We start from the raw sequence: 23,607 nt of genomic DNA, 5'->3' as shown, positions 1-23,607 counted from the left end.
GATTCAGACTTCCTTGACATTCTTGGACTCAACGCCTAAGATAAAAGCACATTGACCTTCATGGGAGAAGGATTTGGCCCTTACTCTTTCCATTGCGTTTTACACACGATTGCTTCTATCAGATAAGTTTGTATCATATAAGTATTATGTTTAGTAACGGATCTAACACAAATTTTAAGCAGCAAAAGGGTGATCCAGATAATGCTTGAGGTTTAAAAAATGCATTTAATAATCAGTGGACCTCAAAGATCGAATATCATCTCACTAGTCAGAAGATTATTGTGTCATAATAATAAAGTATCGCAACAGCGTAGTACTTGGTGTCATCGAAAACATTGGTGCTATTACAAACTCTGCAATGTTAACAACAGGACTAGACCAGAACACAGCCTTCCATTACAGTAACTGCCTTTCCACGCAGAAGCACTCTTTGGTTCTTCTCATCGAGATGAATATTGAGAACTCCCCCTCTGGCTGATGCCTGCACAAAAGTTAGTATGACAGTAACAACTAATGACAATGATAATCATTAGTCACAATGAGGCGAAGGAGAATACCTGGTAAGCATTGAAGTCACACTTCCCTAGCTTCTTGCTCCAGTAGGGTGCTAATGCACAATGAGCACCCCCACAAACAGGATCCTGAATTGAAATATTCTAGTTATTATAGTCATTCGATATTATCTCTTTAATTCTACTTTTATCTATTATGCTTGAATTTAAGATTGGTCTTGCTTTCCATTATATCCTTCGCTTTATTCTAAATGATACAACAATGGACATGGTTAAATTAAGTAGTAAAAATTATCATGTGTCTTCAATTAAAGATCTTTTTTGTTAATATAATTGAAAACATTGAACTGGTTGCTGTAACTAGTAAAACAAACGAAAGGAAAGAACAGTAGTAGCATTTATAAAAAAGATTTTGACAAGATTGTATCCAGAATGATGAGTTCATAATCAATTTGAAGCACGCCATGCTTGGACCCCAGATGAACATTTTAGACTAAATTGTCAACCACTTATAAATAGAAATTCTCAGCCACTAACCTCATTGACTCCATATTTTGGGCAGAAGAACCTACTACAGAAGTCAAACCCTGAGCCAGGAGGGGCAATCGCAGAAACAATTATCCCCCTTCCAGGACATTTAACTATTGCATCAAGTTGTGGCTGTAGTTCTTCGACAGCACTTCCAGATTCGACCACAACCTAGGAAAATATGTGTTCAATGCACACAAATTGCTTAAAAGGCATACTTGGTATTTTGGGGTAAAAGTGAAGTTACATACTAACAAGAGATATGTACTGTTCTTATTTCAATAATCAAGCATGTTAACAAACATGTACTAGACAATAACAGAAACCGAAGAGAGCAGACAGGAATTATTACAAATAAGTCATCTCCATCTTTTGTCTTCTTTATATCAATTATGGAAGCACCATTCAATGCACCAGAAATTTGGGAAGTCTCCTCAAAGTTGAATTCTATAACAGGATCAACAGGGAAATTCACTTCAATATAAAACCCATCCTTAGCTTCACCCTTTAGCAAGTCTGAGTCACTGGTGATATTGATCGCTTGGATCTTTTTTGCAGTCAATACTCCAGAAAGCGTCACAAATTCAATAACATCAGTATCCACCAAACCAGATGAAAACAGTGTGTGAGCAGAAGCTAAGGTAGCATGGCCACAGAGCTCTATCTGCAAAAGGGTTCATGAATAAGTAAAAATATTCTTAAAAAATCATAAATGTTTGATTGTATCCATTCTGGTGAAGCCGGTAAATCTTAAATTTACCTCAGTAACAGGAGTAAACCATCTGAGGTGAAAACGAGGATTGTCAGAGGTTCCATGGAGCGAGTTAAGGTTGTGATGGGACTCAGTGATGCGAGTTACGTAAGCTGTGACAGATAAATTGAACTCAGCTGCCACTGCTTGAAACCACTCTTTATCCCTATCCTCTTCTAAGAGGCACACTGCAGCAGGGTTTCCTTTGAACAGTGACTCAGTAAACGCGTCCACCTGGTTATCCAACTCGATCGAACTCAGCGAACTCTGATTCATATTAAGGATGTAATGAGAAAGGAGAAACTGAATTGGGAGAGAAACATACCAGAGTGTATTTCACAGGTTTCTTTGCCATTGACGTGCCAACAGATTTCTGAAGTGCTCAAACTGATCAAAGTTCAAAACAATGAAACGTGTTTCATTTGGATTCTCGCTTTGTAAAATCTTCAATTTTTTGACAGGTTAACGTCACTTTAGTCAATCCATAAATAATGTAACCATAGATTCTCTTACCGTGCCAAATCCTAATTTTATAAACATTTCTAATAATAATAAAATCACCTAAGTTCACTTTTAAATAAATTTATTTTCTAGTAAATGAATGGTTAAGTATACCTATCCGGTCAAAAAAATATAGGTTTAATATTGGTTCCTATTTTTTGTAGTTTGGTTCAAAATGATCCTACATTTTGAAAAAGTTCAGTAAAGTTCCATATTTTGTTTAAAAATATTTAATTCGGTCCTTTTTGTGGATGTCGTTAAAAACATAACGGTACTGATGTCACTATGGCCAAATCTGAGTGAGATGTTATGTTGGATGATTACGTGGCAAAGTGTGAGTTCTTTTATTAAAATCAAAGAAAATTTCAATCTAAAACCCTAACGTTTTAAAGAACCCTAAAGTGGAAATTAGAATCAGAAACCCTGAATTGGGGGAAAATCCCCAATCTTTTTATGCATTTTTGCCTTCCTTCTTTCTTCATCAATAGTGCGTCGTACATCGAACATGGCTAATCCTTTCACACTTTTAATCCAGTGATCCATGGGTTTTTCCTTACGATATCTCTCTATCGTGGGTTTCATAAAACCCCAATCTTGATCCCTTTTCTGGTACGTCGTCATGTTTTCTATCGTGGAGCTCTCGCAAGCAGTGGTGATCATTGGAAACATAATGATTTTTTGTTGCGTTCGAAGTGATGGTGGTTTTGATTCTGGTTTTCTTACAGGTCTGGCGAGACACTTTATTTCTTCTTTTCCCTAACAGAAGCTCCCTTATACATTCACAGCGGAGCTCTGTCTTAAGGTTTCTAATACATTAACAAAAATGCATAAAAAGATTGGGGATTTTTTCCCAATTTAGGGTTTCTGATTCTAATTTCCACTTTAGAGTTCTTAAAACGTTAGGGTTTTAGATTGGAATTTTCTTTGATTTTAATAAAAGAACCCACACTTCACTTCATAGTGCCACGTAATCATCCAACATAGCACCTCACTCAGATTTGGCCACAGTGGCATCAATACCGTTATGTTTTTAACGACGTCCACGAAAAGGACTGAATTGAACATTTTTAAACAAAATATAGTTACTGAACGTTTTCAAAAGGTAGGACCATTTTGAACCAAACCCCAAAAGTAGGGACCAAATGATGTATTAAACCAAAAATATATTATTATTGTCACGTATGACTCACTGAAATATTAATACTTTCAAAATCAATATATATAAAATTTAGGTTATAATAAACTAAATCATGTTATTATATTTATTTATATGTTATTATATTTTGAACTTATCTTATTTGTTTTTATTTTTTATAAATTAATAAACTTATAAGACTATATTTTATATTTAAATATCTCATACTGATTTGAACGTCAAAGTTTTTGTAGGTTGACTTCCTTTTTTTTTACGACTCGAAGTTCAGATATTTAAGAGTAGAAAGTCTAGTTCACCACGGATCAACCTGACAAAATTTCAGTAAGAACATTTGATATCCACCATGGGTCACCTCTCTCTTTTGTTAGGCTCGCTCCCTCTACCACACCGTCGTCATCCCCATCTACACAAAATTGAAGCATTAACATTAGAAGCAAGGACACAACCCAATTTCAATGGCAGAGAAGCGGAGGTATTACCTTAAAGGATTAGGTTGTAGTCGAGAGTGGCAACTATATACCTCTTGATAAAGAGGGAGAGCCACTTACAAAAAGAAAATGGACTGATGAGCAGAAACAGGTATTTACTAAACTTTAAGGCTCGTAATTCACTAATGTGTAGGAATACAAAAAAGTTCATGCCTTAACGTGGGACACCCTGTTGTAAGATATGAAGGATCACACAAGGTCAAAAGAAACAAGTTCAACTTGTTGACCAAACAATATGAGTTATTCATCATGCTGAAAAATGAGAACATTCATAACATGTTCATTAGATTTCAGACGATCCTCAATGAACTCAAATCATTAGGAAAGTCCTACGACAACTTTGATCACATTGACAAAATCTTGCGTAGCCTTCCTAGATAGTGGAGACCGTAGGTTACTACCCTCAGAAAATCGAAAAATCTAGATGGTATGCACCTAGAGAAGCTGGTTGGAATTCTTAAGGAGCATGAGCTTGAACTCCAACAAGATGGATCAATAAAGAAAGAAAAGAGCATTTCTCTTAAGGCCGCCAAAAGAGCATTAGAACGGATGAATCCTTATAAGAGTCTAATGATGAAGAAGACTTTATGGACGAAAATGAGGAAGAGGAAATTTCGTTCATCTCAAGAAAGCTTCACTCAAAGTGGAGAAGAAAGAAATGCACAATGTTCAAGGGTAGACACATAGGGTTTAGCTCATGAAACAATCAAAAGGACAGACGAATGGAAGAAACCATAGTCTGTTATGAGTGCAACAAACCTGGACAATTCAAGTTTGAATGTCTTGATCTAAAAATAGCAAAAAGAAAAGTTGCTCCTCCCAGGCATGAGAAGAAGAAAGTGCTTATGAGAATCTGGGAAGAGTTGGACACCTTTGAAGAAAAAGAATAAGCAAATATGTGCCTCATGGTAGGAAGCGTTGAATACTCATCAGATGAGTGTAACGAAGAGGTAGACTTCTCTTATTTGCATTTTGTTATTCATGCATATTATGAATTACTTTCATATATATTCTTCCAAATTGTCTGTCACATACAAACAATTGTGAGAACAAAACAAGAAACTATAAAAAAGAATGATATTTTGAAAGAAGAAATAACATGGTCCGAGGACGATGTGAAATCTCTTAAACAACATGTTAGTAATCTTGAAAGGAAGTTAACTTGTATAAAAAAATAGAAAAAACTCTTATGTGACTTCAATGATTTTTTTTTAGATGCAACACTTTTGCAACATCGATAAGAAAAATTCCACAAAAAGAAATTTCAATTAAGAATATAGTAAAAATAAGGTTTAAATGCTTACTTCGTCCTCATGTTAAGAGGTGAATTTCTGTTTAGTACTCGGTTTTAAAAATGAAGACATTGAGTCTCTATATTATGAAAAATGTATGAATAAGGTCTTTTCTGTTAAGTTGACAGCAACGGCGTTAAGTCCATGTTGATGTGGTCGTACTTTTTCTCTTCTCTCTTCTGTTGTCCAGCTTTTTTTCTCTCTTGTTCAGCTTTTTCTTTGATGATTTGTTGAACTTGTTCTTTCTTTGTGGACCTGATTCATATATTTTTCATAACATAGTGACCCAATGTCTCAATTTGTAAAACCGGGTATTAAATAGAAATTCACCTCTTAACATGGGAACAAAGTAAGCATTTAAGCCTAAAAATAATCTCTATCGATGTCAATCTAAATAATAATAGTCAATAATAACTGAAAAAAAATCTCGATCAACATCAATTAAGAAAAAAAAAATTATCAATATCACTTAAAAAATCTTAACAAATTTTGATAAAAATCTAAAATTGATAAAAAAAGATTTTAAATTATTATAATTATTTTATATTCAAATAATTGTTTGTATTTAGTAGTAATTAAATACTGTATTATAAAGTTAAAATTTAATAAATTTAAATTATTTTCTAAAAATATTTTAAACATAAAATAATTTAAATTAAATTTATTTTAAATGTTTTAGAAATTGTTGTAAAAACATAACAAATATTACATTTGAGTAATTAATTACTATGTGAGAACGGCTTGACTCACATAAGACACGCGTACAATCATATCTTTCAGTAGCAATTAGTTCTTACAAAACCTAACTTGTGTGAAATTTTAGTAGTCAATAAAAATTGCCATGGAAAGTTATTACTCCAACCATGTTTTTCAATTATAAATTGAGTCTTGTACGAAAACCAATTCATGTGTAGAATTTTCATATTAATAAACAACCATATTTCTTGCTTAAAAACATAAAAATACATTTCGCATATCTCCCAACCTTTTTTAATTTGTAATTTACGATCCCAAACCGTTTAAAGCTTTTCCATTAAATAAAATTGATAAACACGTTATATTTATTTCATTTATAATTTATATGTTTTTTTAAGGGTTAAATGCTTACTCGTTCTCATGTTAAGAGGTAAATTTCTGTTTAGTATCCCGTTTTAAAAGTGAAGACATTGAGTCTCAAAATTGTAAAAATTGTATGAATAAAGTCTTATCTATTAAGTTGGTAGGAACGGCGTTAACTTCACGCTTACGTGACTGCATTTTTTTTCTCTCTCCTCTACTCTTCCAACCACCTTTTTCTCTCTCTTTTCTATTTCTCTGGGTCCACCACAATCTTCTACGATTTTATATTCTCCTCCAACCAAGTTCATCTTTTCCACCTACACACAGAAAACCAAGAAACCCATACATAGAAAACCCAAGAACCTACACATAGAAACCCAGAAGCCCTTCTTCAATCTTCATTCATATGTATTCACGAACACGGTCCAGTTTAATATTACTCCCCATTCTCTTGTACTCATCCTCTACAGTAGTGCGACTCTGTCGCTTCTTCACCTCCTCCGCCTTCCTCTCAGCCGCCGCTTGCTCCTCTTCCTGCCGTCGCCTCAGCTCCACCTTTGTCACCTTCGGCACGGGTATCGACACCCGCCTTCTTGTCCACCTTTTTCATCGCCTTCTCCAGCTCCTTCTCTCCCCGACAACCTCCATTGTTGGCTTCACCAAATCTTGACTCCATCACAAATCCAAGCCAAGGACAGTCTCTTCCATCAGGTTTGTAATCAATCCACCGATTGATTTCGACTTTGCTCCTCATTCTTCCCTTAGATCTTCTTTCCTTCATCTCTGCCTGATTAGAATCTCTTTTACATTCCATTTCACCGATTGAAATCGGATTCTAGCCACTTCCACCGTTTAAATCTTCCTTTGCTCCATTTAAAAGGTTTTCCTCCGATTAATCTCTCCTTCCCACCGTTTAATCGGTCCATCTTATGGTCTCTACTTCATTTAGGGTTTTTGCACCGATTAAAACATCCCAAATCCTCAACCCTAGAAATTACACCGAATAAACCTTCAATCTAGGGTTCACCGTCTATTTTCTTTGTCTTCCACTGTGCTTCTCATGGTTCCTCGCCGATTTGCCTCGACCTTGACCTATCAGGGGAACTGTGCAATCAAAAAATGCGGGAAAGGTCCAGCAATAGGTGGGGAATTAGAAGGAGGAGGAGGAGGCATTGAGGGGCCGTTAAACTGGCCCGGTGGCGCAGATAATGAAAATGGTGTGGATGCCAAGGGAGGAGTAGGAGGAGTGAGTCTGAAAAAAGAGGCTCATCAACCATGGTAACGGTTGCCGAAAAAGATGCCATACCTTGTAGGTTGGTGAAGGTTTCGCAATGGAGGTTGTTGCGCGAGAATGATGGAGAAGGGGGTGGGTCGGTGATGTCCTAGTTATGCGAGGCTATGGAGGTTTTTGGTGAAGAAGATGAGTGTGACGGATTTGCAGTGGCTTCACGATTGAAGAATTTATGATTGCAGGTTTATGTTGATGGTGGTGATGGTCAGGCGAAATAGGGTTTGATGGCGGTGAAGATGATCAGCGATGGTGCTAGGTTGCGGTGGTGGCTTGTGGTGGTCTACTTCCCACAACACACCTCTCTTCATTCCCATCCTCTCCCTATTCCTCTTCCTCCACTTCTACATCCTCATCACCACCGCCCAGGACCACTTCTCCCTCATCACCACCAAACTGCAAAAAGAGAAAAAGAAAAAACACAAATATTCGTTTATGAAAATTATGAAAATCATTAATATAGAAAGAGAAAAAGTTGAACGTTGCAAAAAGAACAAATGAAAGAGAAGAAAAAAAGTCAGATTTTATAGCCACGTCAGCACGGATTTAACTCCGTTTATGCTAATTTAACGGAGGGGACTTTATTTATACAATTTTTACAACTTTGGGACTTAATAGATTCAATTTTAAAACCGGGTACTAAACAGAAATTCAACTTTTAATATGGGAACGAAGTAAGCATTTAAGTCTTTTTTTGAAATATGTGAACTAATCTGGTTCACCACATATTCGTACCAGATTGAACTTTGAAGAGAAAAGAAATTAAAATTTTGATATGGATTGATTTTAAATCTGGTCTACTAGAAATCCAATTCACTTGGGTTGAATTCATACTGAGTCGAGTTAGTTCACTAACTACCTAATTTTTCTTTTAATGTTTGTTTTTAAATTATATTTAAAGTTTAAGATGATTTTGGATTATATTATATATTTTTAATTTTAATTTTTTTATTAAATTTAACGTTATTTTATATTGAAATTTATTTAAATTTAAATTATAAAAAAATTGTTACTTTTTAAAAATGAAAATAAAATATTATAATTAACTAAATTAATCCACCAATTCGTTATTCGTAATGAATTGAATTAACTCTGGCCACTATGTCATTTTGATAACACTGTATTTAATTTGTTTTATACACTTTATTTTATAAACTTGTTATCATTTTCAATTTATCTTTTCATTTTTATCTCTAAACTCAACATTAATAATCTTTAAAGGAAATTGTCTGCATTTAAAACAAACATCTTATTCTATGTAAATTAAAAATACAATTTATATATTTAAAATAGTATTTAATACGAATTTTAGTTAACCTAAAAATAAGCATCTATCCTCCTCCATACAATTTCTAAAAGAAAAATGTTCTTACACGAAAACTAATTCATACATAGAACTTTCATAGTCAATAAAAATGGGTATGCAAATTCTTTGACAAATAGTTCCTTCATATAAACTAAGTCGTCTTTAAAAATAGTCAATGATCTAACTTAGATTTTACTCTTTTTAATGAATGTCAAGATAAGTTAAGATACTTCTCTGACGAGAAAGTAATACAAGAATTAAGTTATTCTTCCCATCCTATTGTTAAACTAGTCAGAATTTAGACCCTGATTCCATATCCATATAATAATAATCCAACCTTAAAATATGGTATTTATTGAAATCAGAACGATGAGCTACAACAATGTAAACCAACAATCAACAACTTGCGTTGACCGATGGTATCAACCAATCAAAGTACAGGTCATGGAAGCAATTTACAATGATATTCTAAAGAAATACTAAATATTGTACATTGTTCATCCTGGTACAACACTATCTGGTTTCGCCTTTTTATTTTATGGACCAGACTCTGCCTCAAGAAACTACCAACTTCCTTCCTTGGTCATCTTCAGAAAATGGGACAGAGTGATATTTGGGAGCACAGGAGAACCCTTTTTCTTCTTCTTTATCTTCGTCATCTTGGAACACTTATAATCTGTCACTGTATCCGATGCCAGATTGTAGAACTGTTCACAGAATATTTCACCAAATTAAATTAAATTTCGTCCAAATTAAGTGCACTCCCTCAAACAAAAGTCTTAGTTTGTTTAAATGAACATATCCTACGGAAATATTGTCTGATTTTTGGTGTGTAAATCATTTTCTGCTGTCCACGTAAAAATAAAAATCTGATATTTGGGGTAACATTCAAAAGAAAAACATTTTCCAGGTTATAGTTCTTTGATGATATTTATTTATCTGAAGAAAATGTTGTTATTTGTGTTTGCAGTATTTCTCAAATCTTACTTTTCTGTGCACTAATAAAGATAATAATAATAGAGTATTTAGTTGTCACCATTAACAAATGGAGCAGCATATTACCTCACAAACTCCATGCAGAAGCAATCTATGGAAAGGATCCTGAATTTGCAATTCAAGAACATCTCCATCTGTGCTTGCTGTTATGAATGTCCGTAAACATTCCTAAAGCAAAAGGTTCCATAAATGACAAAATGCATATTTCTAATTAGTTAGAGCAAATGAAAAAATTAAGCAACAATATTGGCCCCTTATTGTCTGCACAAATAATGATTTGATAATGGTAATACCAATCAAGAATAAAATTTATACCTCATAATTGTCGATGAGCTCAGGAAGAGAACTGCGGCGAAGTGCATCTCTTGTTCTGCAATCGATTCTATGCCAACCATTTAACACTGTCATCTTATCAGCATCAATGTGACCTTTCCTTTTTTGTAACGAGTTTTCCAGGGAATTAATTATATTAACCTACCAAAACAAACAAAATCTATTATGAGATGCTTCCGAGAAGTCACCACACCAAGTGAAGATATATGCCAAACCAGAAATCAACAATAAGCCTCAAGGTTATACTTTCACCTTGATCTAAACTAATGATCCTCAGGTGTACACACACATCGTTTCACATGTTTGTTCAATTGTAGGTTCATCAAAATGCTTTCCTAAACAGTAAAAAATTACAAAGATGGAGTCTATAAAAACAAGAGTTAAAACCTCTTTATCCATGTCTATATTCCTGAATTTGTCCCACTCCTCTATGTTAGTCAAGGAAAATGTAGAAGGCGGAACTTCATCACCTGTAAAATGAATCCAATCACTGTTAACATACAGAATAGAAACAATCATCGGACACACAAAAAGAAGAAAAGAAAGAATACATCAGAAAATGACTAAAAAAATTATAGTAAATATCATTACAGAAAGTTCAAAGTCACTTCACTTCCAACGTGTTCTATATACATTTGATGTAATAAATCGTGTGCTCAAAAAGAAAACCATGTAATTTAGTAAGATATCTTCCATTCTTGTTTGTGTAGATGCAATATTGCCTTATCAAAAAAAGAAACAAGGCAGCCATGAATAACACATACAGCAGATGAGTCAGATAAATACCCCAAGGTGGTGGGGCAAATAAGCCTCTAATCTCATCAGCATTTAAACTCGGTACTAGTTCCATCAAGAGACGATCATTTAACCACCTACGGGACCTTCGATTTGTGACCTAAAACAGGTAACACAAGTATCAATAACATAATAGTGAAATCAAAAAACTAATATCTTGTGATTGTTCTCACTCAGAGTTTGTAAAAATATGAACTGACAATTAGCAAAGATCAGCCTCTTAGAAGACCCACATACAATGTAAACAAAAGTTTAAAATTTTAAAATAGGAAATCCTGCAGTACCTCATTAACCTGAAGGCTGTAAAAACTCTAAAAAGAGAGATCCACAAAACAATAATTCATATTTCATACAAACAATAGCTCACATTAGCCTAGTCAATGCTTCCTTATGCATCCTTTTAAAATACAATAATAGACAAATTACTAAACCGTCTTGATCTCAAAACATTCAAAAAGACAATATTTGTGATTAGAGTTGTTATTTAAACTTCTGTCCTCCAAACAAGAACTACTCAATCATAAAACACCATGCCTCACTGATTTCATAATGCGATTACCAAATGTATTAAATGTTAATCAAAGTCAACACACACAAAAAAAGACACATATTTAGCCAAGAACCAAAAGAAAGTGATTACATTAACCAGTTTCTCAAAAACACGGCCATCACATTTCCATATCAAATAGAAGAGAAACACCAATACTTACTGAAAACACAATATACACATAATTATAATTGCACATGGAAAATAAACAGTATACGAACCTTTCCAGTTAAGCTCTCAAGGAACTCTATCTTCTTTTCGATGGACATGCCACTGGATTTCGACCCATCTAATAATTTCCAACAAAATTACTAATTAATTTAAGAATACGAGCAACATGGATCTGGCCACGCAAGATTCAATCATTGAAACCCAATAAGTTCAAGACCATCTCCAAGAGCACGCAATTTTGGAAAAAAAAAAAAAGAGTGCATTTTTTATTCTCTAAAAAATAAAAGAGTTACCTTTGGGAGGGTCGCTGAAAGAGGAAAAAAAAAGATGGTCTAGTTCTCTGTGAAGAACCATGATTAGTTGACAATGGAAGAACCAAGCCGATCTATGAAATGGGATCGAAGAGAATGATTGAAAAGAAAGGGATTTGGAATAGATAGAAGACAATCACAGATTCACAAACGCAAAGCTGTGAGATAATATAATACAAGAAGAAGGAATATTCTTGTGTTTCTTGGATTATCATATTTTATTCCTCAGGTGATGACGGTGTCCTTGGACTGCAAGTAATGGACCGGATTAGACATCTCATCAATTTAACTGGGCTGGATTTCTGGTCAGTACCTTCCTAGTTGCACCCTGTATTTTCGTCATACACCTCCATCATGCTGTAATGTAATGATAAAAATAACCTTTTAAATTCCGTTTACTCTGTTGATAGATTAAACTCCCACATGCTCAAATCAACAAAATAAAACATTAAATTATATACATTTGGTATGTCTTGGTTTTAAGTTGTAAGCTTTTAGTTTAGTCCTACATAAAAGTTAATTTTGGTTATTGGGGTATTTCTTCATGCATTCTTATGGTTGTTTCATGGACTTATATGGGTATGGGGTATGTAAATTTAAGGGTGTTGCTCCCTCCACCACCACACCTTTCTCCCTCCACCTCCCCAATTTTTTTTAATTCCAATTATATCCTCAAATTAAAATTTTTTATTTTTATTATTTTAATTTATTCCAAACCTAGTTCTCCTACTTTACTCCCTGCACTCAATCTTTCCATCTCTCAATTTCGTTTAACAATTTGTCTTCTGTTTTACTTTACAACTCCATTTGTCTTCTCAGTTTCACTTCTCCTCATACGATTCTTTCTTCTTCATTTTCCTTACATTATTAAAATACATTAAAAATATATTAAAAAATAATAAATCAAAACATTTAAATTAAATTATTAAAATATTTCCAAAATAAAGAATAAACTAATAAAATAAATCCTAAAATTAAAAACGTAACTCAGAGTCCGTTTAAGGAAAGAACTGATGTTAACATCCGTTTATGGAAAGAACGGATGTCAACATCCGTTTAAGGAAAGAACGGATGTCAACATCCGTTTAAGGAAAAAAACGAATGTCAACATCCGTTTAAGGAAAAAACGGATGTCGACATCCGTTTTTTCCTTAAACGGATGTTGACATCCGTTTTTTTCCTTAAACGGATGTTGACATCCGTTCTTTCCTTAAACGGATGTTGACATCCGTTGAAGGATGTCACCGTTTAAAAGTTACGTTTTTTATTTTAGGGTTTTATTTCAAGGTTTATTCGAAAACACACCTTAAGGAAGCAACACACGCACTGCACCACTCCACACACTGCACCACGAGAGCGACACTGCATCACGAGAGCGACACTGCACCACGAGAGGGAGACTACTTGATAATTCTTTCCACTACCACCAACCTTTACAACTTGTAGTATCTCACCGCGACAAAAGAAAGAGATGAAGAAAAATAATGTTAAAATAAAAGAAAAATATTTTACTCATGTAGGAGGAACTAAAATAGGTTATTAGTGGAATAGGTTGTGAATGGGTAAAATTAAAAAAATTAACCCTAAAAATAAAATTTTATTTAAGGGCAAAATAGTAAAGGGGAGGTGGAGGAAGAAAGGTGTGGGGGTGGAGGGAGCAACACCCTAAATTTAATGCAGAGAGAAAGATTGTTAAAGATAGTGGGGAGGTGTAGGATATTTTTGGAATAAAAAAAAATAGTGGAGAGGTGTAAAATATTTTTGAAATAAAAGAAAATAGTAGAGAGATACAGGGATGGTGGAGGGAGCAACACATGAAATGTTGCTCAAGTATCCAAATGTACCATATATCAAAACAATTCTTAATATATTTTAAAATATTAAAATTAATGTATTTGAAGACTCTAAGAAATATATAAAAAAATTTATTCCGGAGTTCAAATTTCAAAGGTGTGCATTCCACAAGTTTCTTAAAAAAACATTTAAGAAGGTTTTAAATTCTCCTATTTTCATGATATATTTTAAATTGTTTCAAAAAGAAGTTAAAATAGTTAATAAATAATAAAAAAAAGTTTAATAATAGGATTGTTTTGAAATTATCAATTATTCTATCTAATAATATTTTTCAAATTGCTTCTGAAATATGTAATTCAGAAGTTTTTTAACACCTTCGAAAAATTATTGTTGATCTCGAAAGAGAATACAGAAAGAAAGAAACATTTCTCTTATTTTCATTGTGCTTTGTTGTCTTTGTTATGGGTTCTTAGAGTAATTTATGTTCTTTTTATCTGAAAAATGATTGAAATTGAATACACAAGTTTATTTTAAAAAGTTTAATGATTCACGGATGTTTAAAAAATATTCTGGCATGTAAAAACTTTTAAACTTGATTGTAAGTAAGTTTGTAACATCACAATTTCTATTTTTTATAGTATTCAACACTGTAGTAAATATCACATTTTTAATACTACAAAACACTTAATTCGAGAAAAATATATAAATGCTATTACAAATCAAAAATAACATATAATATATATATATATATATATATATATATATATATATATATATATATATATATATCATTCTACAAGAAGATTTATTAGACCGAATAAAAAATGTAATATAGACTTTACAAAACAAAGAAATGACGAAACGTTTTATTCTAAGTTTTTGCTCTACCACCAGTTAGCATCTGCTCATTAGAGGTTTTCCTAAGCTCACATCATTAAGATGATCATTGGAAAAGAGAAAACAAATATACAAAAATAAACAAAGACAAAAAGGGTAAGTTAAAGTACCAAAAATACCTTCGTACATTTGAAAACAATAAAACCACATTCATAATATAAATCATTATACAGGAATAATCATATCAACTTTAGACCTTGACCATTCGGATACATGTATTGATGTCGGAGTCACAGGGGACATACCTCATGTGTGGTGACACAACTTGTCCAAATCATATTACGTTCATTTTACACCCATGGAAGTGTTGAATCCAAGGCAACAAGAATAAAAAAAATTCTATAGAAAAATTTATAACTGAAATGGTAAATAAAGATCATATGAGCGAAAAATACAAAATTAAAACGATTATTACTAATGAAAGAAAATGAACTAAGAAATAAAATAAGACAACTGAAAAGTGTGATCACTATATAATGAAATTATAATAATATATACAAAATATGTGTTATCGATATATCAACATACGATTATCAAACAAAAAGTGTGATTAGTGATCATAAATCTCGCAATAACTTCATTTTAGCCAAAAGTGGTTGTTTAGCAAAGAATACTTGGTCATTAGTTAGAACTGGATATTTTTCAAAGTATTTGTTTAAGCTAAAAGTGGTTTGTGAAAAATATATTTGTTTAAACCATAATTATCTTGTGAAAGAATACTTGTTTAAGTCAAAAGTGACTTGTTGAAATAATACTTGAATGAAGTCAATCAAAAGTAGTTGGAGTTAAAAGAATACTCATGTTGAATAGAAGCGATTCAAGAAAGAACATTTAGTTGAGTCACCACTGATTTGAAAAAAAAAAACTTAGTTAAACTATGAGTGATTTGTAGAAAAAGTACTCAAGAGGTTAGCCATGAATGGCTACAAGCCCAAACATGACTCAATTACACTTTGCACATTAATCAACTAAGTGGATCTCAATCAGTTGATTGAGAACTAGATATAGTCTATTTGATCAAATCAATTAATACAAAAATAATGTGTATAATCTCTTCTCAATCTTTTACTTTCATTTTATTATATGCACTAACATAGAGTGAGAGATATTGAAAAATTGAAAAATAAGTCTAGTGTAAATTTCCTATAAAGCAAGTAAATCAATTAAAGTTTAGCTTTTCATTTGATGTACTTCATTAGACATAATTATCATTAAGTGAATTATGATATATAAAAAAAATCATCGAATATCATCAATTACTCCATATTTATGAAAAGTGTCAATTTTTTTTAAAGATACAAATAAACCCTCTTTTTTATTTATTTTTTCTTGTTTTCACACCCTGTTAAATTAGAACATTCAATGTGAGTTTGTGATCATTCTTCATTTTTTTTGTTATTTGTAACAATTATTTTGTTCCCTCAAGGTTTCAATTATTCTCTTCATACAAGGGTTTGTCATATGTGACTTCCCTCTTTTCTTAAATTTGTGATTTTCTTTTATTTCATATATTAATATGATTATGTTAAAGTGATAATCCTTTTATGGTCCTAATATTGGCACACAATTTTAGTCTTAACTGAAATTAATTGGTGAATCATCAAATCTATTCATTGTATGATTAATAATATTGATAAATCGTGAATGTAAATGTATAACCCTCAAGCAAGACTTGCTCAAAGCTTAAGTAGGTAAACTTTTTTTCTTTTGGCCTCTAAGGAAAAAAAGCCTTATAAACTATTTTATGGTACATATTTTTATGTGAATCCAATCGGGCTATTATATCGTGCTCCATCTTGTCGAGCTTCTACGTTGTTGTTAGGATGATATGTTGTTGGACTATTATGATGTTTTTTGGGCTGTTATTCAGATTGTTAGGAGGCCGAGTTTTTATGTTGTCGGGCTAGTATGATGTTTGCCAGGATGATATATTGTCGGTCTTCTATGATGTCGAGTTTCCATCTTTTGTATGCCTGAGCCTCAATACATATTTAGAAGCATGCCTTGCATTTGATGCACGTGAATTAATGGCTAGCTAACTAGTGGATCGAGTTTTATTGCTTTTGGGTGACTTTTGGTTGTCACAATTTCAATTACAATCAACCATTAAGTAGTGGGATTATTAATTGCTTAATGAGATCATTATGAACTTAAGTGGAATGTATGCAATTAATGATCTTTTATAATTTTGATAATTAAACATTTTATATAAACTAAACGATTTTCATCAATGAAATAAGTTGAGTTTTAGTAAAAAAATATTAGAATAAAAGTGATTCTCCGAAGTTCTCTTCAATGATTCAAGAATCCATTTGTTATATCAAATGATTTTTCCATTTTTTGTATGTTGTCCTCCTTGGAAATGATGATTCTTTCCTTCCACCTTTCATATTCATGTCTTCTTCTTCCTTCACCCTAATTCAAAAACTCACTTCTATCAATATTTATCTCATGGTCATACCTTTTGTTTTACATGCCCAAATTAAGTGACTTTTAAGCTTAAATTAAAATTCATAATGTAAATGTTTACCTCGTTTTACAATCACCTCAATTGGAGTCTTACATATCAAGATATCTATGTTTCTTAAAATTATTATCCAACTTTAAATTTTAACAACTTTCCAATCTATCTTCTCACTATTTTTTTTAAATTTCTTACAAATTTCATTCTTAAATTTATTTTAGATTACTTGAGTGCTTTCAAGCTACATTATTATCAACCTAACATGGAAATAATCTATTTGTAGCAAATCTCAATTCTTAAGCATGACAATAAACTATCATTCATATATATATATATATATATATATATATATATATATATATATATATATATATATATATATATATATATATATATATATAATTATAGATAATCTTTTATTTTCTAAAAAAAAATATATAATAACTCAGTGAAAGATGAAAAATAACCCTTAATCCATTTTATACATTACTAAAACATTTTATTATATAAATTTTCTAACGTGGTCTTTGTAAGAATATCTTAAACTCAAGTTCATACGCATTCTCATCTTTGTATGGATTTTATTATGTATCACGTCACTTTTACAACTTTTCTTCCATTCAAGAGTTTTATAAAGACATGTATACTTTAATATTTTTTATTTATATTTTCAAAATTTTGAAACTTATTATCTTTTATTTTTTATTTTTAATAACTTAGGATTTTATTTAAAACTCAAAGTTAAATATATATCATATTAACATCATTTAATGATAATAACTTATAAAATTTAAGTGACAATAAAATTATTGAAGAGTATAACAAGCTTTACAAATTAAGTGAAAACAATAAAAAATATTTATTATTTTATATTAACTATATGATCATTTTATATTTACTAAAGAAAGTCTCATATTTTATACAAATAAAGACAAAACAAGTAAAAAAATGAAACAAATAACAAATTTAACATACAAATTAAATGGGAGAAACTCAAATTAAGTACACACAAATTGAGTAATCAATATAACAAAACAATTCAATAAAGACTCAATTAAAAATATTAAAGTTCATAAGAAATCTAAAACTTAAATAAAATATTTTATCCTTATTTCTTATAATATTTTTATAATGAAGCATTATTATCTACATGACAACTATTTTCAAGAAATAAAATAAAATAAAGGAGAACCTTCAGTACGTGTATTTTTTCTAAGGGTACATAAAAATAGTAGAAATCCGTATTTTCAATTCAATAAATATTTAGGGGTTACTTTTGGTATTTCATTGTAACAAACCGTCACCAGAAGAATCAGAGTACTATTGGCAGCAGTGCACAATGCACATTGCGTGCGTACGTACCTAGCCGGCAATAACAGAGCATCAACAAGCAGAGCAGAAACAGAGCACGCTCCCTTTCTTACTAAAAACCCTACCGTGGTTGCTAAAATATCTTCATTTTTAGCTATCATATTCGAAACCATTATAGCTTAAGCTGCGAAAACATTACAATATCGACACGTTCTTTGCTACCCTTTTCATTCACTGTGCTCCTCTTCAGTTGGTAGTGTGAAAGTTCTTTCCTTTATCATTTTTTCAGTTACGTAACATGTTTACTTGCAAATGATAAGATTCTATTTTTCCCTTCTTTTGTCTAACTTTTTAGTAATGGAAGAGCAAAGTAATGAAGAGAACCCTGTGCAACTAACATCCTGTGCCACTGGGGGCACAGCCAATGATGTCTCTCACTCAGCTGAGGGTCATCTCATTCCCAACCCAAAATTTTTCATTGCAGCATCATCTGGAAGAAATGAGAGCCACTGGACTTGCTTTCCAAAACCATCCCATAACTATGTTAAGTATCTTTCAGAATCCTCAACTTATCTGCCAAACACTTCCACTGATTACATGATGGGGGGTAGTTATCTACCTGTTGGCAGCATCACTGATGGCAACGTGGTTAATGGATCAGACAGAAACTTCTTTTACAATGATCCAGGGAAAGTCTGTGCCTTTAAGCCTATTGGTTCTTCAAGTAATGACCTTGACATTAAGAAGGTAAGCCCTTTAAACAGAAAAAAAAAAAACAAATATATGTAAATATCAATTTAAGTAAATTAGTGAAAACGAATATCATAGCATAGTGGATTTTATTATGTCTCCCTTGATTCTTTTATGTGGGTTTTCAGCAGGTGGGGTTTTGGAGGGCTGATGAAGGAGAGGAAGTGATTAAAGTTGAAACTGAAAGTAGTCAAAATTTTCTTTATGCTGAGGTCTGTTTATGTCTTTCAAGCATAATGCATGTACCACATGAATTGTGCCTACGCATTTGTTAAATATTTTGAAGATTCTGAGATTAGTGAAATGATTTATTACTCTAATTATGTGACAGAGTCATCCTTTATGGACAGCAGATTCTCTTGGAGATAAGCATAATGCTTTACATGATCCAATGGTAATGGTTGGTGCACCTGCTTCACTTCCCAAATCAGGATCCAGCTCCTCAAAAGAGAAAGCACGTGTCACTGACCGTGTAAGTAAAACATGCCACACTAATGGCCATTTATCTCATTCAATCTCTTTAATACAATTGGGGTTCCTCACATTTGCTTTTCAATTTAGCAACGCAGGCAACGTATCGCTGATAACCTCAAAGCCTTACATGAATTGCTTCCAAATCCAGCAGAGGTAATCTGTTGTTTATGAATAAAAATCGGTCAATCAAAAGTAGGTTTATTTACCATGTTGTCAGTTTATCATTAATACCGTGATACTGTGATCATCACCTACTCAAATTCAATCACCAGGAATAGTAATCAACTTCTCAGTGTTTAAACTATGAATATGTCGAGACAGTGTCATTCATGAAACATTGTCAAAAAAGTTTACTTTCTGTACAGTTTGGAGTTATACTTACATAGATGCATTCATATAGACTGAATCTTACATTTACTTAGTGAACTGAATTTTAATGTGTAGGGAAGTCAAGCGTACATACTAGACGATATTATTGACTATGTCAAATATTTACAGCTTCAAATAAAGGTACCTTTTAACTCCTAATATTGTAATCATTTTGAATCCTATATTCTGATTATTATTGTCGTATTACACTTAATGTCCTAAGGGACATGCATAATAGACGTTCTCCAATAACTTGGGATTAGATAGATGATCTGCTATAACTAAGGAGATTGTTCCTTGCAGGAACAAAGTGGAAGTAGATTGCAAGAAGAATCAACTGGTATACCACTAGTTTTTCATGAGGTATACATTTTATAGTTCATATCAGTAAATACACAGAATCATTGTGAATTCATGTGTTTGCCCAAATAGTGATGGAATAAAATAGTTGCTCATATCAATGTCAAATGATTGAGAGTGCACAGGCTAATGTGTTGAATATTGCAGGGTTACGGTCATTATATCAACCAACAGATGCTGAATGAACCCCTTGAGGAGATAATGGGGAAACTACTTGAAGAACATTCTGCAGCAGCCGGTCAGCTACTAGAGAGCAAGGGTCTTTTCCTGCTGCCTATGGCTTTGGTTGATGATTTGAGTGAGGCTATGCAAACGTTTGGCGAGAGTGCTCTAGTCTGATACAAGCTTTCTTGTATTTATTTTAGTATTCACTATGGATAATTTCTACTAGACAGTGGCAGTAGTATGATTATTATCTTTGTTTGTGTTACAGACTACAGTTACATCTATGCTTCTTCCAAACTTTGAAAATTTCTGCCAACTCAATTTAGCATATTATGATTATTGTTTGAAAAGTTCTACTATGTTTAATGATTGGGGGTAAGTGTTTTCATTTCCACATAGATATCTATTAAGTTCAATTTTACAACACTCCTCAAATTGGTTCCTAAATGGCAATTACTGTGAGCATTGTTGTCCATTAACTGATGCATTCAGTGGAACTTTAAAGATTATAGCACGTGTCAGTACCCTGTTTAAATATTTCTTAAGAGTTTATAACAGTACTCAATAGTCATGGTAATTTGCAGCAAATAATTTCTTCCCGTGGATATTTGTATTTACAATAATAAGGTATATAATCACAACTCTTAAATGCATTTAAGATTTGATATTATAAAGCTTTTAAATTCTGACTCTCCTCGTCAAAGAGATTCATCATATAGGCGTCTAAAATACTCAACATTGTTGTCTACTGCAGTACTTGTATAACAACTCTTAGAACAAGGATACAAATATATAAAGAATTTTCTCTGTATATGACCGATACATTTTTTTTACTTCTTGACCAACACATTTATTGAAAACTTCGGTCATTTTACCTTCATTTCATCTTAATTCAATTAATAATAATAAAAAAAATAATAGTAACATTGTCATTATAATAAAAATAATAATAGTATAGTAGATAATACTAATAATATTAGTAATAATACTAATAATAGTAAAGAAGTACCAGTAGTAATAATACGAGCAATAATACTAATAAATAAGAATAAAACATTCTGTCTTTGAAATAAAAAATATTAAAGTTAAAAAATAATATAGAAATTAATTTTTTTTTTATCAATTTTCAATAGTTTAATTTAAATTTTTAACACATGGGACAACAACAATTATAATATTATAATTGACTTTAATCTTTGTCAAGAGCGGTTCTATATATTTAACTAAATATTTTGATTATATATTCCTCTTCTATTAAATGCGAATTTTTTTTTCTTTACTTAATGTTTGCTTGAAATCGGATGTGGATAGCTTGATTTGTGATTCATTAGGTTTTGGGAAGAATTTAATGAAATCTAGACTTGAAACAAGAAATCTAATGGAACTTGTATCTATGAATGAAACTTGAGCTATTATTGGTCTTAAACCCTAGATTTTAATATGGGTTAACTTGTTAATTTGTTCTTAGTGAGAAAACCTAGACTCATTCACCAAGGGATTAGGGTTTGAGTGTTTAAGTGAGTTGACTTTAGTGTTTGGTGGAGAGGAGATGATTCTCTGAGTGCACGAGAGTATGTTAACATAAGATCGTCCATAAGACAAGAACTCCTAACACCTTCATGTTTTGAAGTTTAACAAATAACGATAAACGACACGAGTATTTGATGGAAGTAGCTCCACTCTTTAAGATAGAGCTTTTCCGAACTCATAATGGATGTTTCTAGTGCACGCCAAGTGTTTGTGAAATGGTTCAATGGAGGTTTGGTAAGCGTGTGAGGTTTCTCAAGCTCAGAAGGCCTTTCAAAGGGGAAGGAAGCTAGAGAAAGGAGTGTGAAATTGGCACTAGAAGGTTTGAACTCTGAGGGTATGACTGGAGCAATCTCAGCAGCATTTCATTATCTCTTCAAAGTTGGATTTTACATGGAGATGCACCTCTCTTTTATAGGTGAAGAGAGAGCTCTAAATCTGACTTTGCAAGCTTCTAAGATCACTAAAGAAGAGTATCTAAGATGCTACTAAGCTTGGGCTGCAAGTTCCATGCCAAAAACATTAAAAATGTGCGTATTTTAAAAGTTGAAATCTGGTGCAAATTGGTTGAGCATGAGCAGCAGGTGGCTGAGCGCATGACAGGATCCGAAAGGCAATTTGCCTTTGATTCCTATTCCGGAAGGCAACTGCTCCAATCCAGAAAGCACCTTAAATCTTCTCTTCTTTGACTCCTTTGCTTCCTTTGGCTCCTTTGCTTCCTTTGGCTCACCAAGCTTCTTTGGTTGATTCTCCATGGTCTTCAACCTTTATTTAAGGCATACAAAATAATACAAATGTTATTTAGCAAAGTAAATTAATCTAAGACTTAGATAAGGAAAGAGATTTTGTTGAAAGTCTCTATTCACTCCCCTTTCTTAGTCTTAGTCTAAGTTGATACTTCTTTGGATGAGAAGTCCCTAAAGGAGTTGCCATCAGTATTTGACAAAGTATTATACTTGGGAAAAATAATATTGTTGAATGAAAGACATCTTATGAAACAAGCCTTATGGCATCTGAATAAACAAGTTCTAGTAAATGTGTTAGGACAAAATGATCCCGATTAACAGTAGACGTGTTATTACTAAATGATGATTTATTGTGAAAGGGTCACTATATTAAACAATATTTTAGTAATTGCATAACTATGCTACATGATATTTTTGCTAAATGCACTATTATTATACCTTACTAAACAATGTAATAATGAACTACATGATGTTTTTGATAGTTATAAACAATGTTTCGAAAATAATGTGTTGAAAAACACTTTCTTAAACACGTTCATGTACTAAACAAAGATCCCTAAACAATGAGTTGTTAGTAAAATCCTTTAAAAGGTTAAACGATACCTTATGCTAAACAATGTTTTTATTCAACAATGAAATCTTTATGAATCAATACTTGGTATTTTTTCAAAAGTGCTTAAACAATCTACATGTATAGAAAACTTGACAAGCACCAA

At 32.2% G+C, this 23,607-nt stretch overlaps 3 protein-coding genes across 5 annotated transcripts; 1 reads left to right on the top strand and 2 right to left on the bottom strand.

The window, feature by feature from the left end:
* Window positions 1-205: 205 nt before the first annotated feature.
* On the bottom strand, window positions 206-2,274 carry LOC124828981 (uncharacterized). Of its 2 annotated transcripts, none has more exons than XM_047302386.2 (6): window positions 2,117-2,274; window positions 1,801-2,025; window positions 1,393-1,704; window positions 1,050-1,211; window positions 558-641; window positions 206-481 (listed from the first exon to the last, which is right to left on the bottom strand). In XM_047302386.2, exons 1-6 carry the CDS (start codon window positions 2,144-2,146, stop codon window positions 374-376), a joined length of 921 nt encoding a protein of 306 aa, XP_047158342.1. In that variant the 5' UTR covers window positions 2,147-2,274; the 3' UTR covers window positions 206-373. The 2 variants fall into 2 exon arrangements, with proteins under 2 accessions (XP_047158342.1, XP_087952924.1); XM_088096798.1 differs by having other exon boundaries at window positions 206-474.
* A 6,929-nt stretch (window positions 2,275-9,203) lies between these two features.
* LOC124828982 (R3H domain protein) lies at window positions 9,204-12,223 on the bottom strand. Its single transcript, XM_047302389.2, has 7 exons — window positions 12,017-12,223; window positions 11,774-11,841; window positions 10,997-11,105; window positions 10,598-10,680; window positions 10,193-10,351; window positions 9,944-10,045; window positions 9,204-9,588 (listed from the first exon to the last, which is right to left on the bottom strand). Exons 1-7 carry the CDS (start codon window positions 12,075-12,077, stop codon window positions 9,445-9,447), a joined length of 726 nt encoding a protein of 241 aa, XP_047158345.1. The 5' UTR covers window positions 12,078-12,223; the 3' UTR covers window positions 9,204-9,444.
* Window positions 12,224-18,550: 6,327 nt separating this feature from the next.
* LOC124828980 (transcription factor bHLH139) lies at window positions 18,551-20,983 on the top strand. Of its 2 annotated transcripts, XM_047302383.2 has the most exons (8): window positions 18,551-18,753; window positions 18,856-19,247; window positions 19,379-19,462; window positions 19,582-19,722; window positions 19,812-19,877; window positions 20,169-20,234; window positions 20,397-20,456; window positions 20,601-20,983. In XM_047302383.2, exons 2-8 carry the CDS (start codon window positions 18,858-18,860, stop codon window positions 20,790-20,792), a joined length of 999 nt encoding a protein of 332 aa, XP_047158339.1. In that variant the 5' UTR covers window positions 18,551-18,753; window positions 18,856-18,857; the 3' UTR covers window positions 20,793-20,983. The 2 variants fall into 2 exon arrangements, with proteins under 2 accessions (XP_047158339.1, XP_087953969.1); XM_088097843.1 differs by lacking the exon at window positions 18,551-18,753 and having other exon boundaries at window positions 18,813-19,247.
* The last annotated feature ends 2,624 nt before the right edge of the window (window positions 20,984-23,607 follow it).

Source organism: Vigna umbellata, chromosome 8 (genome assembly GCF_029865625.1).
Source record: "Vigna umbellata cultivar VRB3 chromosome 8, Vumbellata_1.0, whole genome shotgun sequence".
NCBI lineage: Eukaryota > Viridiplantae > Streptophyta > Magnoliopsida > Fabales > Fabaceae > Vigna > Vigna umbellata.
The sequence above is the reverse complement of the archived record's forward strand: the minus strand, read 5'-3'. Positions and strand labels throughout refer to the sequence as shown.